The sequence below is a fragment of the Garra rufa genome, chromosome 10, assembly GCF_049309525.1.
Source record: "Garra rufa chromosome 10, GarRuf1.0, whole genome shotgun sequence".
Classification (NCBI taxonomy): domain Eukaryota; kingdom Metazoa; phylum Chordata; class Actinopteri; order Cypriniformes; family Cyprinidae; genus Garra; species Garra rufa.
In genome coordinates, this window is record NC_133370.1 from 22,093,389 (window position 1) to 22,111,697 (window position 18,309).

The window sequence follows — 18,309 nt, forward strand, 5'->3', positions numbered from 1 at the left end:
AAGATAGAATGTAACATAAATAAACTAAACAAACAAATAAAAACATGATGTGACCCTGGACCATTAGGATTAGGATATTAAGTAAAGATCTTGTTCCATGAAGATATTTGTCAATTTCCTACTGTAAATATATCAAAACTTCATTTTTGATTAGTAATATGCATTGCTAAGAACTTCATTTGGACATTTCAAAGGCGATTTTCTCAATATTTTGCTTTGTTGCACTCTATTCCAGATTTTCAAATAGTTGTATTTTGGTCAAATATTTTCCAAACCATACATCAATGGAAAGGTTATTTATTCAGCTTTCAGATGATGTATAAATCTCAGTGAATACAAATTATAATAAAAGTATAATAAAAAGATTAACTATATATTAAATACGGGAGTCAGAGTTATAATAAAAGAAAATAATATCAAGGTAATATCAATAATATCATAATATGTTACAAATCTTTTTTTGAGAGGGATAGGTAGCTACATGACTCAAAAAAATAATAATAACACCAACACATTCATAAAAACGATGTACAATTGTCTCTTCTATAAAGACAAAAGACGATTACTTTTGAGTTATTTTCTGTTCAACTGAGCTCTTCTGAAACTTTTGAAACAGAAGTCGTCAATAGGAAGTGACTACGTTCCCGACCGGAAGTAAGAATTAGCAAGCGGGACTTTTAATTTCTGCAGCGGTAAAAATATAATGGAGATATTTGAATCCTTCGCAGGCAGTTAAAGTCTACTACAAGGCAGGTAACGTTAGGTAATTATAACACACATCGTTTATACATATTATTTATAGTATAACGGAAGAGGAAGCTATCGTGAAATCAACAAATATGATCCAAGGCTAACAGAAGAACTAACGTAACTAACGTCACATTTACCTTTCAATAGTTGTATACAACCCTGGCAACTCTGCATTCCTTTTAATATGAGAACTGGCCTGTTATTATCACAAATTATGCGATCAAATTTGTGCGGTACATAATCAGACTGGGCTTTGTTTACATCATGTGTTGTGTTGTCAAGTGCTGAACTGTCGGGCAGCCAGCTTCTAAAACGTAGCTAATGTCAGTTCGTCGTCTTAATTCGCATTGTCAGAATTGTAAAACCCATGTTAACAGATATTTCACTGAAGCTTCAATCGTTTTCGTACCAGCAATGTTAATCAACGTCTAGCTGTGTGATACAGTAACACGTTATGTTGTGGTTAATGTATCCCTGTGACTGTGGGTTATTATATTTGACAGGTTGATTAAGACAGAAGCTTGTTCTCAGTGTGTCTGTAGCAGGTCATGGCTGTTGGAGAGCTCTGTCTTATTGATAAGGATATTTCAAGGTGGGTTTAACTCATAGTCTAGTTTTACAGCAGAATTGGTCTGGATTGTATTTCAGACAAAGTTGTGTGTGATTGTGATTTCACTGGAGATATTTCTTTTTAGTCTACTAGAGGTCCCACTGAATCCCAGTGTTTCATCTCTGAATCTTCACTGTAATCGGCTCACTAAGATTGAGGGCTTGACGACAGCATGGCACATCAGACATCTGGACCTGTCATCCAACCACATCTGTCGTATAGAGGGATTAGCTTCCCTGTCCTCACTGCGCACCTTAAACCTGTCCTGCAACTTAATCACCAAATTAGAAGGTAGAGCTCACACTTTTTTAGGCAGAAAATGTGGTAAATTTTTGTAACGGTAAAATGAAAGCATGTCTGTTTTGAATTTGATCTTAAAAAGTTCCTGTTATTACTTATAATTGGGTGTTTTTGGTTTGTGATCTGTCAATGCATGGATTTCTTTCAGGACTTAATGGACTAACAAACCTCACAAGACTGAATTTGGCCTACAATCAAATAAATGACCTGACTGGTAGGTTGGATTGCATTCAGATAAAATGTGTTAGTTGTTTGTTTTAGCTCTCTGAATAAATTGACATTTAAGATCAGAAATATACGCTACCATTAAAAAGTCTTTTTAAAGAAGCTTCTTATGTTTACGAAGCTGAATTTACTTGATGAGAAATACAGAATTATACAGAAATATTGTGAAATAATATTACAACTTAAAATAACACTTTTATTGTGAAATATACACTACCAGTCAAAAGATTTTGTAAAGAAGTCTCTTCTGTTCACCAAGCCTGAGTAAAAAGTACAGCAAAAACATTTATTTCTATTTGAATATATTTTAAAGTGTAAGTTATTTCAAAGCTGAATTTTTAGCATCATCACTCACTCATTACAGTCACATTATCCTTCAGAAATCAGTCTAATATTCTGATTTGTTGCTCAAAAACATTTATTATTAGAATTATGTTGAAAACAGCTGAGTATAATTTGTTCAGGTTTCTTTGATGAATCGAAAGTTCAGAAGAACAGCATTTATCTGAAATAGAAATCTTTTGTAACATTATAAATATCTTTATTTTTAAAGCATCCTTGCAAAATAAAAGTATTAATTTCTATAATACTGATTCCAAGCTTTTGAATGGTATAGTTTATAATGTTACAAAAGCTTTTTATTTTAGATAAATGCTGCTCTTTGGATCTTTCTAATCAAAAAATGTTTCTTGAACAGCAAATCAGCATATTAGAATGATTTCTGATAATCACGTGCCACTGATGTAATGATGCTGAAAATGTATCTTTGATCACAGGAATAAATTACATTTTAAAATATATTCTAATAGAAAAAAGATATTTTTAATAGTAAAAATATGTCTACATTTTGCAGTTTTTTTTGCTTATAAAGGCAAAATAAATGCAGGTTTGGTGAGCAGAAGAGATTTTTTTTTTTTTTAATATAAAAAATCTTACTGTTCAAAAACTTTTGACTGGTAGTGTAGAATATGTAAAAGTCTTTTATCACTTTTATCTAATGCATCCTGCTGAATAAAAGTATTCACAACTGGACAACTGTATATTCACTTTCTGCTCTCTGCTTTTAGGTCTCTTGTATCTTCATGGAGCAGAGTACAAACTAAAGTACCTACAGCTCCACAGCAATCGTTTGGATAGCATGAACCACGTGCTGCAGTGCATGGTGGGACTGCAGAATCTGAGAAATATTACTCTTAGCAAGGATGGAGCACAGAATCCTGTTTGCTCGCTGTCAGGTTTGTAGGAAAAAGCCCTGAAGGAAAATCAAGACTCCTTTTATTTCAGACAAACAAACTCTGGCACATGTAAAGGAACTGGTGTGGAAAATCTAAAATAGTCTAAAAGGCAGGGTTCGTACGGTCATGAAAAACCTGGAAAAGTCATGGAATTTTAAAATGGCAATTTCCAGGCCTGGAAAAGTTTTGGAAAATTAAATTAACCCACAAAGTTTTGGAAAAGTCATGGAAATTTGTTTCACCATCTCTGTATATTAGAATATTGCTGATAATTTTGTTTAAATTCCAGTTAACGAGCGCACAAACGGTCACGTGATCGGTCGCGCGGGGTAACCAGTCTATGGGGGGTAACGGCGACTATCAGTTTTGTATCAAATGTAAGGCCATAAAAGTTATAAATATTTAAAATAGTAAAAAAAAGTCTTGATTATAATTTAAGAGGTCTTACAGTTGGGGACGGAAAGACGATCGCGATAGGGTTGGATAAATCTTCAAAAAGGCAATGATGTCATTGAATAAATATGTGCACTGCAAGTTTCAAAGTCAAAACGCTGCACGGATGTCTTTATATGAATGTATCTGAAGGGAACCGACTGTCCTCCGAAACGTGTTGCATGTTCATTTCTTGTCTGACAAAACAGCGTAAATGCTGATTTGTGTACAGCCGTTACTAGGGAAACTAATATTTCAGCGCTCCTAAAGCGCCCCCTAGTGACAAAGAATTATTTTTATTTCCATTATTTTTTCCCCCAGGTTTTTATGGTCAAATTATTGCAATTATCTATATATCTTATATATCTTTTTTTATATATGTGACCCTGGACCACAAAACCAGTCATAAGGTTAAATTTTACAAAACTGAGATGTATACATCATATGAAAGCTCAATATATAAGCTTTCTATTGATGTATGGTGTGTTAGGATAGGACAATATTTGGCCGAGATACATCTATTTGAAAATCTGGAATCTGAGGGTGCAAAAAAAACAAAATACTGAGAAAAACACCTTTAAAGTTGTCCAAATTAGGTTCTTAACAATGCATATTACTAATCACATAAAATTACATTTTTATATATTTACAGTAGGAATTTTACAAGAAATCTTAATGACACATAATCTTTACTTAATTTCCTAATGATTTTTGGCATAAAAGAAAAATCAATAATTTTGACCCATACAATGTATTTTTGGCTATTGCTACAAATATACCCCAGCGACTTAAGACTGGTTTTGTGGTCCAGGGTCACAAAACCCTGTTCTGGCGTTGCACAAACTGCATGGCTATTATAAGGGTATGAAAATTTTTTTTTTTTTTTTTTGTGGACAATTAAAAGGTCTCCACAATCTTCTTTTGTTGAAATATAGTATATTTCGTGCTACAGCGCACATTCTGTCAGATACAATTCTGGTGCCTCCGTGTCAATATACTGTACAACGCACAAAGCACACGTACGTTTGCAAGATGTCTGTTAAAGATCTATTGATCTGGAAAGCATCTGCTGTGTACAAACGTCTGGCAGACGTCTGTAAGATGTCAGTTTTACATACATTCTGAATCACAAACATCTAATAGAGGTCTATTTGACATCTGATAGGAAACGTCCAATAGACATATTGCAGATGAGCAAACTACGTCTTGTAGATGCCTTGCAGATGTAAATGCAGACGTCAAATAGACATCTCCCCATTTTTTTAGATGCTCCTAATTTTTTGAAGTTGGGAGCACCAGTGCTACCAAGTAAAAAAGTAAATTTCGAGCCCTGATACATATACATTTCATGAAACATTAAGTCATGAATATTTACTTAAAGTCATGGAAAAGTCATGGAATTTTACTGGTAAAAATGTGTATGAACCCTGAAAAGGGCCAAAAAGAATATATAGCTAGCAGCTGTTTTCACTAGTATGATGTTCTTCTGTTTGTAGGCTACAGGGAGATGGTTCTTCAGTCTCTGCATCAAGTCACTACACTAGATGGAGTAGATCGCCTAGGAAATGCATCTCCTTTAGCAGAGGACAGTCCTATGGATGTTCCTGGTCTTGAGGACTTTCTCGAGTTTCTTATTTCATCAGATGCTAGTGTTTATGGAGAACTGGTAAACTATTTTATGAAATTATTTATTTTCTCAGCTTCCTCAGATATTTATCTGCTTTAAGACTGAGAATGACATTTGAATCTTCTTGAAGTACTTGTGAAGCATGTTTATGTTCAGTGTGTTTCTTTGTTACGAAGGCAAAGTCAGATGCTCCTCTCACTACTCCACGGATTGATGAAGTCCTGACCCAGTTTCGGCAACGAGGCGGAAAACCAACTGCAGAAAATGAGCAGCGAATTAAAAAACTAGAGCAGCAGGTTTCCCATCTCATTCAGAAGGTACAGTAAAGAGAAAATGATTACTACTTTTCAGTTATAATTAATTTTATCATTGATTATCGTTAATTTAGTCTTTTCATAAAACTGGCACAATCCATAATATAGGAAATAGTATACACTGCTGTTCAGAAGTTTGGCATCAGTAAGATTTTAAATGTTTTTTTTTTTTTTTTAAATCTTTCTGCTTATCAAGCATTTATTTGATCAAGAAATCAGAAATCATTCTAATATGTTATTATCTATTTTCAATGTTAGAAACAATTGTGATGCTTAATATTTTTTCGAACCTGTCATAATTTTTTTCTGGATTCTTTTTTTAATTAAAAAAAAAAGAAGAAAAACCATTTTATTTTAACCTGAAAATATTTTGTAACAATATTTACTACTGTTGAAAAGTCTGGGGTCTTTTATCCAGCAAGGATATGCTAAATTTAAAAAAAGTGATAGTAAGGACTTATATTGTTAGAAAAGATTTCTATTTTGAAAAAATGCTGTTATTTTAAACTTTTTATTGATCAAGGAATCTTAAAAAAAACCACAGGTTCCAAAACATGTTAAGCAGCACAGCTGTTTCCAACACTGATAAAAAATCTGCATATTAAAATGATTTCTGAAGGAACATAATGGCTGACGAACATTCAGCTTTGCATCACAGAAGTCAATTATATTTTAATATACATCAAAATAGAGAACTGTTATTTTACTTTTTTTTATTTATTTATTTAAATTACAATTTTTTCCTGTATTTTTGTTTTTAAAAAAGCAGCTTTGATGAGCAGAAGAGACTTTTTTTTTAAAGAACATTAAAAATCGTACTGATCCCAAACTTTTGACCGGCAGTTTCATTCTAATCTGTACATTTGTATTTAGGTCCCTACTGGAGATGGCTTCAAAATGAACAGTGCTGGACCTTTTGTGGTACGTAAAGCAAAAAGAGATACTGATCAGACATCAGAGAGCGAATGTGACAGTGGAAAAGAGAACCAAAGACATTCTAGGATCCTGGCTCATCCTAGAGGCTCTGCAGGAAAAAAATTGACCAAGGACACCAAAGCCAAACAATCTGACTGGTGAAGTAACTTGTACACATTCATATTTAGAAATGCATTTAGTCTCAATCAGAATTTCAAGTGCTTATTGAGAATTTGGACTTGAGTTGCACAAACACGTCTCACTACAGTTTACTGGATTTGATTAATAATTGTCATTTTCTCCAGCACAGGACATCAAAATATTTACTTGCGGCATTCTTCCTCAGTAGAACTGTTTTTTTGTATCTATCTTAATAAAGTTCAGAATCATACTTTAGACAAAGCCTTTGCAGTAGTTTAGTAATCAGGGTAGTTTATAAATGGTCCCTACTCCTCCCATTTAAAATTGCTTGTACACATGAATGATTACACTGTCATTGTCAAGTACAGTTCATTTAGCTTAATCAAAACTTAAGCTGCAATAACATAGAACAGTAAAGAGAGTTGCTAATGAGAAGTTACAGCAATACTACTTTAATACATGCACTAATGAAGATTTATGTTAATTTAAAAATATAAACAGTTGCAATCGAAATTATTCACCCCCCCCCCACCAGAAACTGCAGTACTTTTCAAATACAAGCTTTTCTGAAGATCCAGGACTTTATAAGAATTGCATCTATTACAGATTACTGTCATATTAATACTGTCATAGTGATAATGTCAATATGTAATGTAATATTTTTGAGTTCTAGGATTTTTTTAATAACACATGAAGATTTTTAAAGACATTAAAAGTTCCTAGAGATGGCCAGTAGCCTTATTCCTTAGCTTAAAATGTGTTGTACCAGAAAACCTCTGAGGGTGTTTAAGAAAAAGCACAATATCATAAAATGTTGAATCAGAACAACTGAGGAAAAACCTGCAATGTACAGCCAAAGACTTTCAAGATGACTTAATAAAAGGTGGAAATAAGTATAAGAGGAACACAAGACAAACATGGCTTTCATGTTGGGACATCTTGCTGAATGCTCTTTACCAAGAAGAACATAAAACACTGACTTGAACATGCTAATATTCATTTGGATAGATCTGTGGAGTTCTGGAAGAATGTTTTAGGGAGTGATTTTGGACCCATAAATTAGCAGTATGTCTGGTGCAAAAAAGGCAAAACTTTTGAGCTAGTCCTGGGCTAGTGGGCTAGTCCTGTTATTGGGGTGTTTTACTGTTCACAGAAAGTGGAAATTGTGACTGTATGAAGGACATAATGGATTCTTTGAAATATCAGGCCTTTTTGGCAAGAATTGTGATGCCTTTGTTGTAGACTGAAGACTGAAGCTGATGATTAATGGACTTCCTGCAGGACAATCATCCCATAGTATACATCCAAATCTACTCATGCTTGGTTCAGGGATCAGTCACAGAATGTTCTTGAGTGGCCTGCTCAGTCTCAGGATTTAATTCTCATTGAAAATATTTGGTTGAATTTTAAGAAAGCAGTGGCAAAGGGACAACCAAAGATTATCAGTCATCTGAAAGTTTTTTCGGGTGAGGAATGGGCCAAAGACTGCAGTAGAGAGGTGACAGAAGCTTGCAAGCAGCATTTATTGGTGGTTTTAAAGAATAAAAGATTCTGCACCAAATTTGACTTTTGGGCGTTAAATATTTTTGAACATGACTGTTTAGAGCCTATTTGACTTTTTTTGCCATTATTCATCAACTTACGTTCTCAGAATTACTCAAATGTGTAATCATAAACTTTCTCTAAAAGTGTACTAAGGTCTTTATTGAATTGTTTTCGCAAATTTTTGTTCTCTGGTCAAGGGGGTTGAATAATTTCTATTGCAACTGTGTATAAATATAAAAATTCTAATATGCTGATTTGCTGACCAACATCTCATCAAATAAAACTATTCATCAAAAGTGGCAGCAAAGACATTTACAATGTTATAAATGATTTCTATTTCAAATAACTTAATAACAACAATTTACTATAATAACTTACAATAATTGAGCACTAAATCAGCATATTAGATTGATATCCAAAGGATCATATCACATTGAAGCCTGAAGAAATGGCTGCTGAAAATTCAGCTTTGCCATCACAGGAATAAATTGCATTTTAAAAATACATGAAAGTAGAGTTTCATTTGAATTGCTATAATATTTCACAATTTCTGTTTTCACTTATATTTATAGTTCATAATACTATATATTGCATATTAAATATTAAAGAATCTCACTCTCTTACTAGTCTGAAATGTTTTTTTTTTCATTGCAGTCTGACAAATACACAAAAGCAGAGGTCCGCAAAGCAGGCTGTTGGCCCCTGTAGGAAGACATCAGTTCAGAGTTCTTGGTCTATTGAAACAACTGAGTCTGTAAAAAAGGGCCCTAAATGCATTAAAGCCAGTCCTAACAAAAGCCCAGCTCATTCTCAAGAGGAAACCTACAGGGTATGCAATCTACACTTTATTTACTTCTCTTTATTAAGCGAAATGTAAATTTGCAAATGTGTGTTTACATGCAGGCAATTGTGGAAGAGCGAGACCAGGAGCGAGAGCGACGCTGGAAGGCTGAGCAGGCTGCAAAGAGACTTTCTGAACAGGTCAAGAACCTGCAGACTCAAGCCTGTGAAGAAAAGGACTTGCAAAGTTTGGCCTTACACACCACAGACAGGTGAGGGCACACGCAGTCCTCGGTTAAAGCTTTGTCACCTTGTTATATTTTACTTTTGCATTGAAATCAGTGTGAATGATATTAAGCAGCTTAATTAAGAGTTCTACTTCTGAGAGTCCAAGTAATGTATTTATATATTACCAACGACCACAATTAGCTGCAACATCTATTATCTCACTCATTCAAACATTCTCTTCCATCAAGGACACCTTAACAATCTCCAGCTATCTGAGTGTTTGGAGAGAATGTTTGGCTTGACGTATTGCACATAATTGGTGTCAGCTCCAGCTGAAATGTTGGATCTGAATACACTTGAGTATAATTAAATTTTATAAGGAGTTTCCAGAGACCCTACTGCAGGGCCCTGATGTATGAAGCTCTGCCTTCCCACCTGCACGACAGTTTCTGTGCCATGATGACGGCCCTGATATTGTGCTCTAATATTATAGCCCACGCGCTCCCCCTGGTGATAAATTGTAATTATAATGGAGATTAAAGTCATGGTGACAGGCACATGTCTGCTGCAGATCATTCATCAATCCTAATTGCCACCCCTGCAGCACTTTTCTGCTAATGACTCTCGCCTCACAGCCCAGTATCTGTTTCGTTAACCCTTCATGTGCTGAGTGTGCATGAATGTAAATTAATATGATAGTGTAAAAATAAATTATTATTATTATTATAATGTATTAATTATCATTAAATAGAAGTTTTAGTGTGTGTTTATTAAAACTGTGCAATGTATTGAAGATGTGGCCTAGTGTGTAGGGGCCTTGGTGCTCGTTTAGATGTTCTGCATTGAACCTGGTTTGAAATAGTTTTGACTCATTTCCTGATCCGGATTCGATTATATAACATGCACTACTGTTCATTTATCTGTCTGTCTGTCTGTCTGTCTGTCTGTCTATCTGTCTGTCTATCTATCTATCTATCTATCTATCTATCTATCTATCTATCTATCTATCTATCTATCTATCTATCTATCTATCTATCTATCTATCTATCTATCTATCTATCTATCTATCTATCTATCTATCTATCTATATATCCTCTCTGTGTGTGTGTGTGTGTGTGTGTGTGTGTGTGTGTATATATATGGGCAATTCTACAGAATTAGTTAGAAACGTCTTTTTTCCAAAAAACTTATATGTATACAAATTGTATAATATCCAAGGTACACATTTCTAGTAATTGTGCAGTTAATTGTCATATTGTATTTTTAGAAATTTTTGTAATATTTGTCCTCTCCCCAAATTTTTCACTACCGTAACACAGTAATAATAAAAGGGTTGTATCGACCTATTAAGATTTAGCTTACATCTAAATTGTAAATACATATATTTTTTGCTATTTTATTACAATTTTCTCAGGGGTAAATCAATAACAATTACATTTTTTTTTTTTACTTTAAGTGTAATTTGTTAAATTAAAATTTTCTTTGTAAAAGGCAAAAGATTTCAAAATTAAGGAATAATTAGTTTGAATATACATTCAACCAAAAAATATCATAACATCTTAGTTGATAATTTAGTATACTTTTATTTTTTAAACAAAATCATCCCATGTTTCGGTTGTGACAGAAAATTTTCGGTAGTGACAGTAATGCTTTGGTAGCGACCACATAATGTTACAGAATTTTAACTTGCAAACTAAAACACTACTAAAACATACTAAAATACAAAAATATTGCATAACTGTACAAAAAATTGTTTATTTCCCCCAAATATTAGGACTATGTGTTCCCTTTTGTCACTACAGAAACAATGACATGTTTCAGTTGTGACTGTTATGGTAGTGACAATTTTATGGAATAACACCCAAAAAAACAAAGATGTGATTACGGAAACTTCACCAAATTTTCGGTAGTGACAATTTTAGGTACTTTTGAATCTAGCACAAAGATGCTAATCAGCACATGGTTAGCTAGCACAGTTCTGAACAGTGTTACACATAAAGAAACTAAATGTTATGGAATAACTCCCAAAAAAGTGTGCTTAATTAAAAAAAGGTATTCGATAGTGATGTTCTTTAAAGTTACACACAGACTTTTGAACACGTTTACCTCAAAATGATGGGGCCTATCTACTCACCATGTAGCTATAAAAGATAGACAGGAATATTTCCTGATCATAAATTTAGGGGTGCAGTTAAAATCAATGGACTAAAACATACACTGTTTTGGTAGTTGAAATTTAGGGGTTAGGGTTCAGGTTAGCCACCTAGCAATTGAAAGTACCCATTAACCCTCAAAGACCGAGACAAAATAACTACTGTTCTTAAATGTTTAATAACTTTTACCACTAATCCAATTTGAATGCTTTAAAAAGTTTTGCAATGCAGAGAGTATACTCTTTTTGGCGATCTCATATTTGTCTCATCTGGATATTCAGAGGCTCCGTAGTGAGCGTGATTACGTCATCGCATTTCCTCAGCACTGATTCGTCAGATGAAACCAAATTATTATATTGGATAAAGCACAGGTTTTTTCGTCACTAGGCGATCTCCCGGTAAAATAGATTCGGACACAGACTATAGCCACCAGATCCATCTATTTGGTTGTTATATTATATAACTAATTCTTATAGTTTGTAAAGATTATTTGCACTATTTTTTCTGGTGCACTCAGTATATTTCTCTCCTTTTGTGTGTAGGTTGTGAATAATTTGGACTTTATATTTTGTTACACAAGACAATATGTGCAATTGTTTTCACTACTTCCTACACTGTTCGTGTTTATTGTTCATACTCAGATAAAGAATATATTTATTTGAAAAAGTTACTTTTTTTACTGTGTTTTGCTATTATATAACACTGTTTCTGCTATTACTTTACTCCTGAAATGTTTTTGGACAGGTCTGTATTGTCAATAAAATAAATATGCCTGTTTTTCACTGAAAAACGACTATAATAATATTGTAATTTATGGCTATAACTTGCTTGGGGAATGTTATATATAGGAAAAATTTTATTTGGTAGTGTAAAACACCTAAATACACATTTCTAAAGAAAAAAAAAAACTTCAAGAGTTTTTGTTTGAGCACACAGTAAAAAACACCCAATTGTTGCTACCGTTTTTCCTAAAATTCTGGTATTTCACTAATTCTTAGAGAAAACAAAAGGAAATTTGTAATTTTAAATTAGCTAGACATAAAGTTCAAGTTGTTATGTTTATAATGATATATGACAATTGATGATGACTGCTAGAATAGGTCTGAAAAAAACAAAGAAATGTACAGGTGCCTCAGGTGCCCCCAAAATGTTCTAGGTCTTTAAGGGTTAAATGATGATTTTAGATATGACATACTAATAGTTTAAATATCATTGTGGGTTTCAGTAGATAATAGAAGTATCTTAGTAAACATATAAAATTTACTCTGACTTCTCTTAAACATACCGAGACAGATCCTTACCCTGTTCAGCACTGAATTGGCAAGCAAGTCCAGCTGCAGTGTTGAACCCATTCCCTATTGAGAGTCTCTGCATTATCCTGTCTTCTCGTGCATTTGTCTCATGTGGATGTTCAGCCTTTTTGGGGGACTTGAAAGAGTTAGTGTCATTGTAAACCTGCAATATTTGTGTAATCACAGATTTGGAATGACCAGTTCTATTGCTGTGGCTGAAAGGCTCATCACTTTCGCCTTCACCCGGACAACCTTCTGTCGCAGGGCTTCAGTCACCTTATAGCAGGCAAACATCTTGCAGTCTTAGTGAAACTTAGAGCGCCGCTGCCAGTTTGTCATATAATTAAAGAAATTAGCACCAGGTGCCAGATTAACACCAATAACAGGTATCCATAAGTGTTTTCTCATTTTGATCAGAGTTCAGTGAAGTTTTTATATACTGTGCTTAACTATTCAATTAATTTATGAAATATGCTCAAAAAACTGCTGTTCTACTTCTGATAGGATAACTTTAAACAGGACTAAGAAGTGACCTTGAAATTTGCCTTCACATAACTATATTACATTTAAAAATTCTAATTTATAAATGTAAAAACCTCTTTAAAAACTCAAATTATGAATGGTAGTGTACATGAATGCACGGTGAAATTAGTTTTTAAAGAAAAGCTCTGATCTGTCTTATTCCAGGTTGAAGGAGTTGTTGTTAAAGGAGCGCTCTGATCGGGCAGCTTTGCAGACTCGTTTACAGGAGCTGGAGGAGAGATACAAGTCTATGTTAGAGCAGCTGGAGCAGTTGCACAACCGGGAAGACCAACACAAGAGGACGCTGTGCAGTCTGGAGGAAAGCTTGACCAAAGCAGAGGCTCTCAGGGTCCAGCAGCGTGCAGAAGAGGTAGAAGAGTTGCAGTCCAAATCGTCATTGCATGAACTAAGTCCTCCAGTAAAGTTTAGAGAGTGGTAATGGTTCATGTCTAAACCATACATCCAATCTTCATTGGCCTGACAGGAAATATTCCTACTTAGAAGAATGCTTAGGCAGAGAAATACTAGTAGTCATCTAAAGGGCAATTTCTGTGAGAAGCAGTTCCCAGATAAATATACAGGCATATGGCTGAATTGTAAACATCTTTCGATTTCTTTTTGACATTTGAATCCTTTGAATGGAGTAAGAGGAATATTTACACCTGACCTTTTGCATGTCTTTGAACGGCTGCCATAAAAACGCTGCTTGAAGCTCTATTCAAGCAGTTATCTACTTATAAAGTGAAAAACACACTTCAAAATGGAAAAGTGAATGACCTGCTACTGTATATTATTTCAGATGAAGAGGACTCAGGAGTTGGCGAATAAAGCATCTGCCTTTAAAAGGGAAGTTGAAATACTCCGCGCATCAGCACGACAGCACAAAGAGAAAATGCAGCAGTTGCATGAACTGTTGGCCTCCAGGGAGGAAATGCACAGGTACTCGAACAACACATGGAATCATATCCATGATCAGTTTCTTAGTCATAGAGAGATTGCCTGAAAATGGTTCAGTTTACAAACAGGAAATTTCAACTGTTTCATCTTGCACCTGTTTGACTTTGTGGGACAGGAAAGAGCTTGCAACGCGGCTGCTTCCTGGTGGGACTGAGTTTAAGGAGGCTGTAGCCAAAGAGGTGGTGGCGATAGAGCAGAGATTTGGACAGAGGCAGACTGATTTGGAACAGAAGGTCTCTGATGCTAGAAGACAGTATGCTGCTCTAGAGGATGAATTCCGCATGGCTCTCACCATTGAGGCAAAGCGTTTCTCAGAGGTAAATCTAAATTATGAATGAATTAAGGTCTTACAGGTTTGGAACGATATGAGGGTAAGTTTCAGGAAAATTTTCATTTTTGGGTGAAATATTCCTTTAACAATACTGCCTAAAATATCAGAAATTTTGACACAACCCAGATTTTTTTTGACAAAGGTTACCCTTACTGTGTGTGTGTGTGTGTGTGTGTGTGTGTGTGTGTGTGTGTGTGTGTGTGTGTGTGTGTGTGTGTACCTGGTATTCATCACGTTGTGGGGACCAAATGTCCCCACAAGGATAGGAATACCAGTAGATTTTGACCTTGTGGGGACATTTCTTAGGTCCCCATGAGGAAACAGGCTTATAAATCATGCACAATGAGTTTTTTTTGAGGAAGTAAAAGTGTGCACAATCTCCTGTGAGGGCTAGGTTTAGGTGTAGGGCCATAGAAAATACGATTTGTACAGTATGAAAACCATTACGCCTATGGAATGTCCCCATAAAACATGTAAACCCAACGTGTGTGTGTGTGTGTGTGTGTGTGTGTGTGTGTGTGTGTGTGTGTGTGTGTGTGTGTGTGTGTGTGTGTGTGATTTGTAGGTAAAGGAGGGCTTTGATCAGGTATCTGCTGAACTCCTAGAAGTGAAGTCAAGTCTCAGTCAGTCTCAGCAGAAAGAGAAGCAGTCAGCCTCTCTGGTGCAGGAGCTCACAGCTATGGTGAAAGAACAGAAATCACGCATTGCTGAACTCCTCAAAGCCAAACGAGAAGCCACCGCTGAGTTCAAGGTATAACCAAAATTTACATGTTTTTGTGTCCTTTGGAGATTTGTATCACATCATCACACATGTGATTTCAATCAATGCTTTATAAATCAAATCATGCTCTGATTTTGTATGCTAGATCCGTGTACAGTCATTGGAATCCAGGTTAGAGGACGACAAACGACTTAACCTACAGGTGGAGCTGCTGAAAAAGGACAAGTCCAAGATGCTGTCTCAGCTAACTGCTCAAGAGTCTGTCATAGATGGATTACGGGCAGAGAGGAAGATCTGGGGCCAGGAACTTGCACAGCAAGGTACTTCAGTAACTTAAAGAAAACTTTAAGAATGTGACCCAGACAGAGTTGGTTGTATTTGAGCAAATTTTTGTGTTGGTCCATTTTAGGTGCATCCTTAGCACAGGACCGTGGTCGGCTGGAGGCTAGAATCGAGGTTTTGTTAACCGAACTGGAATCGCAGAAGAAGCAGAACGAGAGAGACAATGATGCACTCAGGATTAAAGCTAAGATTGTTGATGACCAGACAGAGACTATTCGTAAACTGAAAGAGGTAAAGTCCTACCCATTAAAAAAAAACTATAAACAAAGATATAAATGAGAAATAAATTGATTATTTATTTTTGTTCAAATTGCATGTGCTAATTTAATGCATTAAAAGGATAGTTCATCCAAAAATGAAAATTACCCAACTTTTTTACGATGTACTTTATTAGACTTCAAAATCTCAAAAGCCATTTACTGCCATTATAAAGCTTGGAAGAACCAGGACATTTTTTAATATAACTCTGATTGTATTTGTCTGAAAGAAGGAAGTCATATATACTTAGGATGGCTTGAGGGTGAGTAAATCATGGGGTAATTTTCATTTTTGGGTGAACTGTCCCTTTAAGTACAAAATCAAATAGTCTAGGAGAAAAACTTTGTGTAATAGTGTCAGTTTTCATTGTCTGGCTCACTTTTCTCTGACATATTGCTTCTAGGCATTGCTGGAGCGAGATGGGCAGATTCGTAAACTTCATGACGAGAGTGTGCAGGACCAGCGAAAGCTGAAGCAGCAGCTGGAGGAAGAAATGTCCTCTGCAGTGGAGCTCAGAGACTCAGTGGAGCAGCTCAGTCTCAGGAAGGAGGAGCTGAAACAACAGCTCCTTGAAAAGGAGGCAGAGCTTGATGAGTTCAAAGAGACATACAGGTATCGAATAACACTGTCATTATTGACCAAGAAATACCATCACACATATTTTAAATATTTTAAATTAAATTACTTTTGCAGGGCCTCAAATAAAAAATGGCAGGAAAAGGCAGAACTGTTGAACAGGCTTGAGAGCCAGGTGAAGCGAATGAAGGAGGGTTTTGATTCCAAGGAGAGAACGCTGATAGAGGAAAGAGACAAGGCTTCACAAGCACACCGGTATGAGATGGGCAGCAATGCCCTAATTTGGCCAATGAATTATACAGTACACAGTAGTGTACATTTAAAACTACCTTTTTTATTTTTATTATTAGAGCGGCAGTAGAGAAGCTTCACAGTGTGGACGATGCCTTCCGTAGACAACTTGAATCTCTACAAGCTTCCCATCAGGCTGAAATACTTCGTCTTGCGAATGACAAACAGAAACAAATAGAAAAAGCCAATCAGAAGGTATTACTGCTTCTAAAGTTGTCATTTGAGTATTGATTTACACTGCCATTCAAAACTTTGGGATCAGTAAGATTTTTAATCTTTTTAAAGAATTCTCTTACCCTCATCAAGGCTATTTACTTGATCAAAAGTACAGAAAAAACAGTAATATTGTGAAATATTATTACAGTTTAAAATAGTAGTTTTCTATTTTAATATACTTTAAAATATAATTTATTCCTGTAATGCAAAGCTGAATTTTCAGTGTCACATGATCCTTCAGAAATCATTCTAATATGCTGATTTATACTTTTATTATCAGTATTGAAAACAGTTGTGCTGCTTAATATTTATTTATTTTTTCAGGATTCTTTGATGAAGAAAACGTTAAAAATAATAGTGTTTATTCAAAATAAAAATATTTTCTAATAATATAAGTCTTTGCTATTGCTTTTAATCGATTTAACACATCCTTGGTGAAAAAAAGTATTAATTTCTTTAAAAAAAGAAAGAATAAAAATTTACTGACCACAAACTTTTAAATAGTAGTTTATGTTTTTACAAAAGATTTGTATTCTAAATAAATGTAGTTCCTTTTAACTTTTTATTTCTTAAAGAATCCTGACAAAAAAAATCACAGATTCCAACTAAATATTAAGCAGCACAACACTTTTCAACATTAAAAATAAATCAGCACATTAGAATGATTTCTGAAGGATCATGTGACACTAAAGACTAATAATGATGCTAAAAATTCAACTTGGCATCATAAAAATAAATTACATTTAAAAATATATTCACATAGAAATAATATTTCACAATATCACGTTTTTTATGGATTTGATTTTTAATCAAATAAACAGCCTTGATGAGCATAAGAAACTTATTTAAAAAAACATTTAAAATCCCCTAAAAACTTTTGAACGGCAGTGTAAATGTATTAATTCACTGTATTTTTGCTCATTTTGCTAGTGTTGGCAAACTGCTAGACTAAAGTGAGCAGACTAGAATGAGTTGTTTTAAATTTAATGTCTCGATTGATTGATTGGATGATTGACTGAGAGAACGCTTTCTCAAGAACATATTTATTTTTAACCACAGGTGTTCCAGGTGGAGGAGGAAATGCGCCAGCTGCTTGAGGAAACTGAGAGTAATAAAAGGGTAATGGAGGAGAAAATGAGACGCCTCACACAAGTGCTGAAAGACTTCTAACCTCCTATGCATTACAAACCAGACAAAAACTTGGAAGATGCCTTTTCCCAAGACTTATGCCACTTGTGTCTCTCAGTCAGGCTGAGAACATATCCGGAAAAAGTTGTAATTCTGAGTGTCTAGCCTACTGTATTTAACTGGTTTTTGGACTTTAAATAGAAAATCGTCGAAACTGTGATACTTATGTTTTTTTTTACTTTTTAACTGGCGCATATAGCATTATATACTTAACGTTTGTATATAAAATTTATATATTAAATTATAAACTACTTGTTATACTGTTTGTTTTGTAATTTTAGAGAATTAAATTACACTTTAAAAGTATGTGTGAATTCTCAAAGCATTTCAGTTGCATGTACCTCTGTTCGACGGCTCAAG

The 18,309-nt window shown here is 34.7% G+C and overlaps 1 protein-coding gene across 1 annotated transcript; it reads left to right on the forward strand.

Moving 5' to 3' along the window:
• Positions 1-670: 670 nt before the first annotated feature.
• On the forward strand, positions 671-18,136 carry lrrcc1 (leucine rich repeat and coiled-coil centrosomal protein 1). Its single transcript, XM_073849660.1, has 20 exons — positions 671-763; positions 1,254-1,342; positions 1,446-1,651; positions 1,809-1,874; positions 2,953-3,120; positions 5,049-5,218; positions 5,356-5,496; positions 6,367-6,566; positions 8,749-8,923; positions 8,998-9,146; positions 13,235-13,439; positions 13,869-14,008; positions 14,142-14,343; positions 14,923-15,108; positions 15,224-15,398; positions 15,488-15,651; positions 16,082-16,290; positions 16,372-16,509; positions 16,605-16,740; positions 17,821-18,136. The coding sequence occupies exons 2-20, from the start codon at positions 1,299-1,301 to the stop codon at positions 17,929-17,931; spliced, it is 2,985 nt and encodes a 994-aa protein (XP_073705761.1). The 5' UTR covers positions 671-763; positions 1,254-1,298; the 3' UTR covers positions 17,932-18,136.
• Positions 18,137-18,309: the final 173 nt, after the last annotated feature.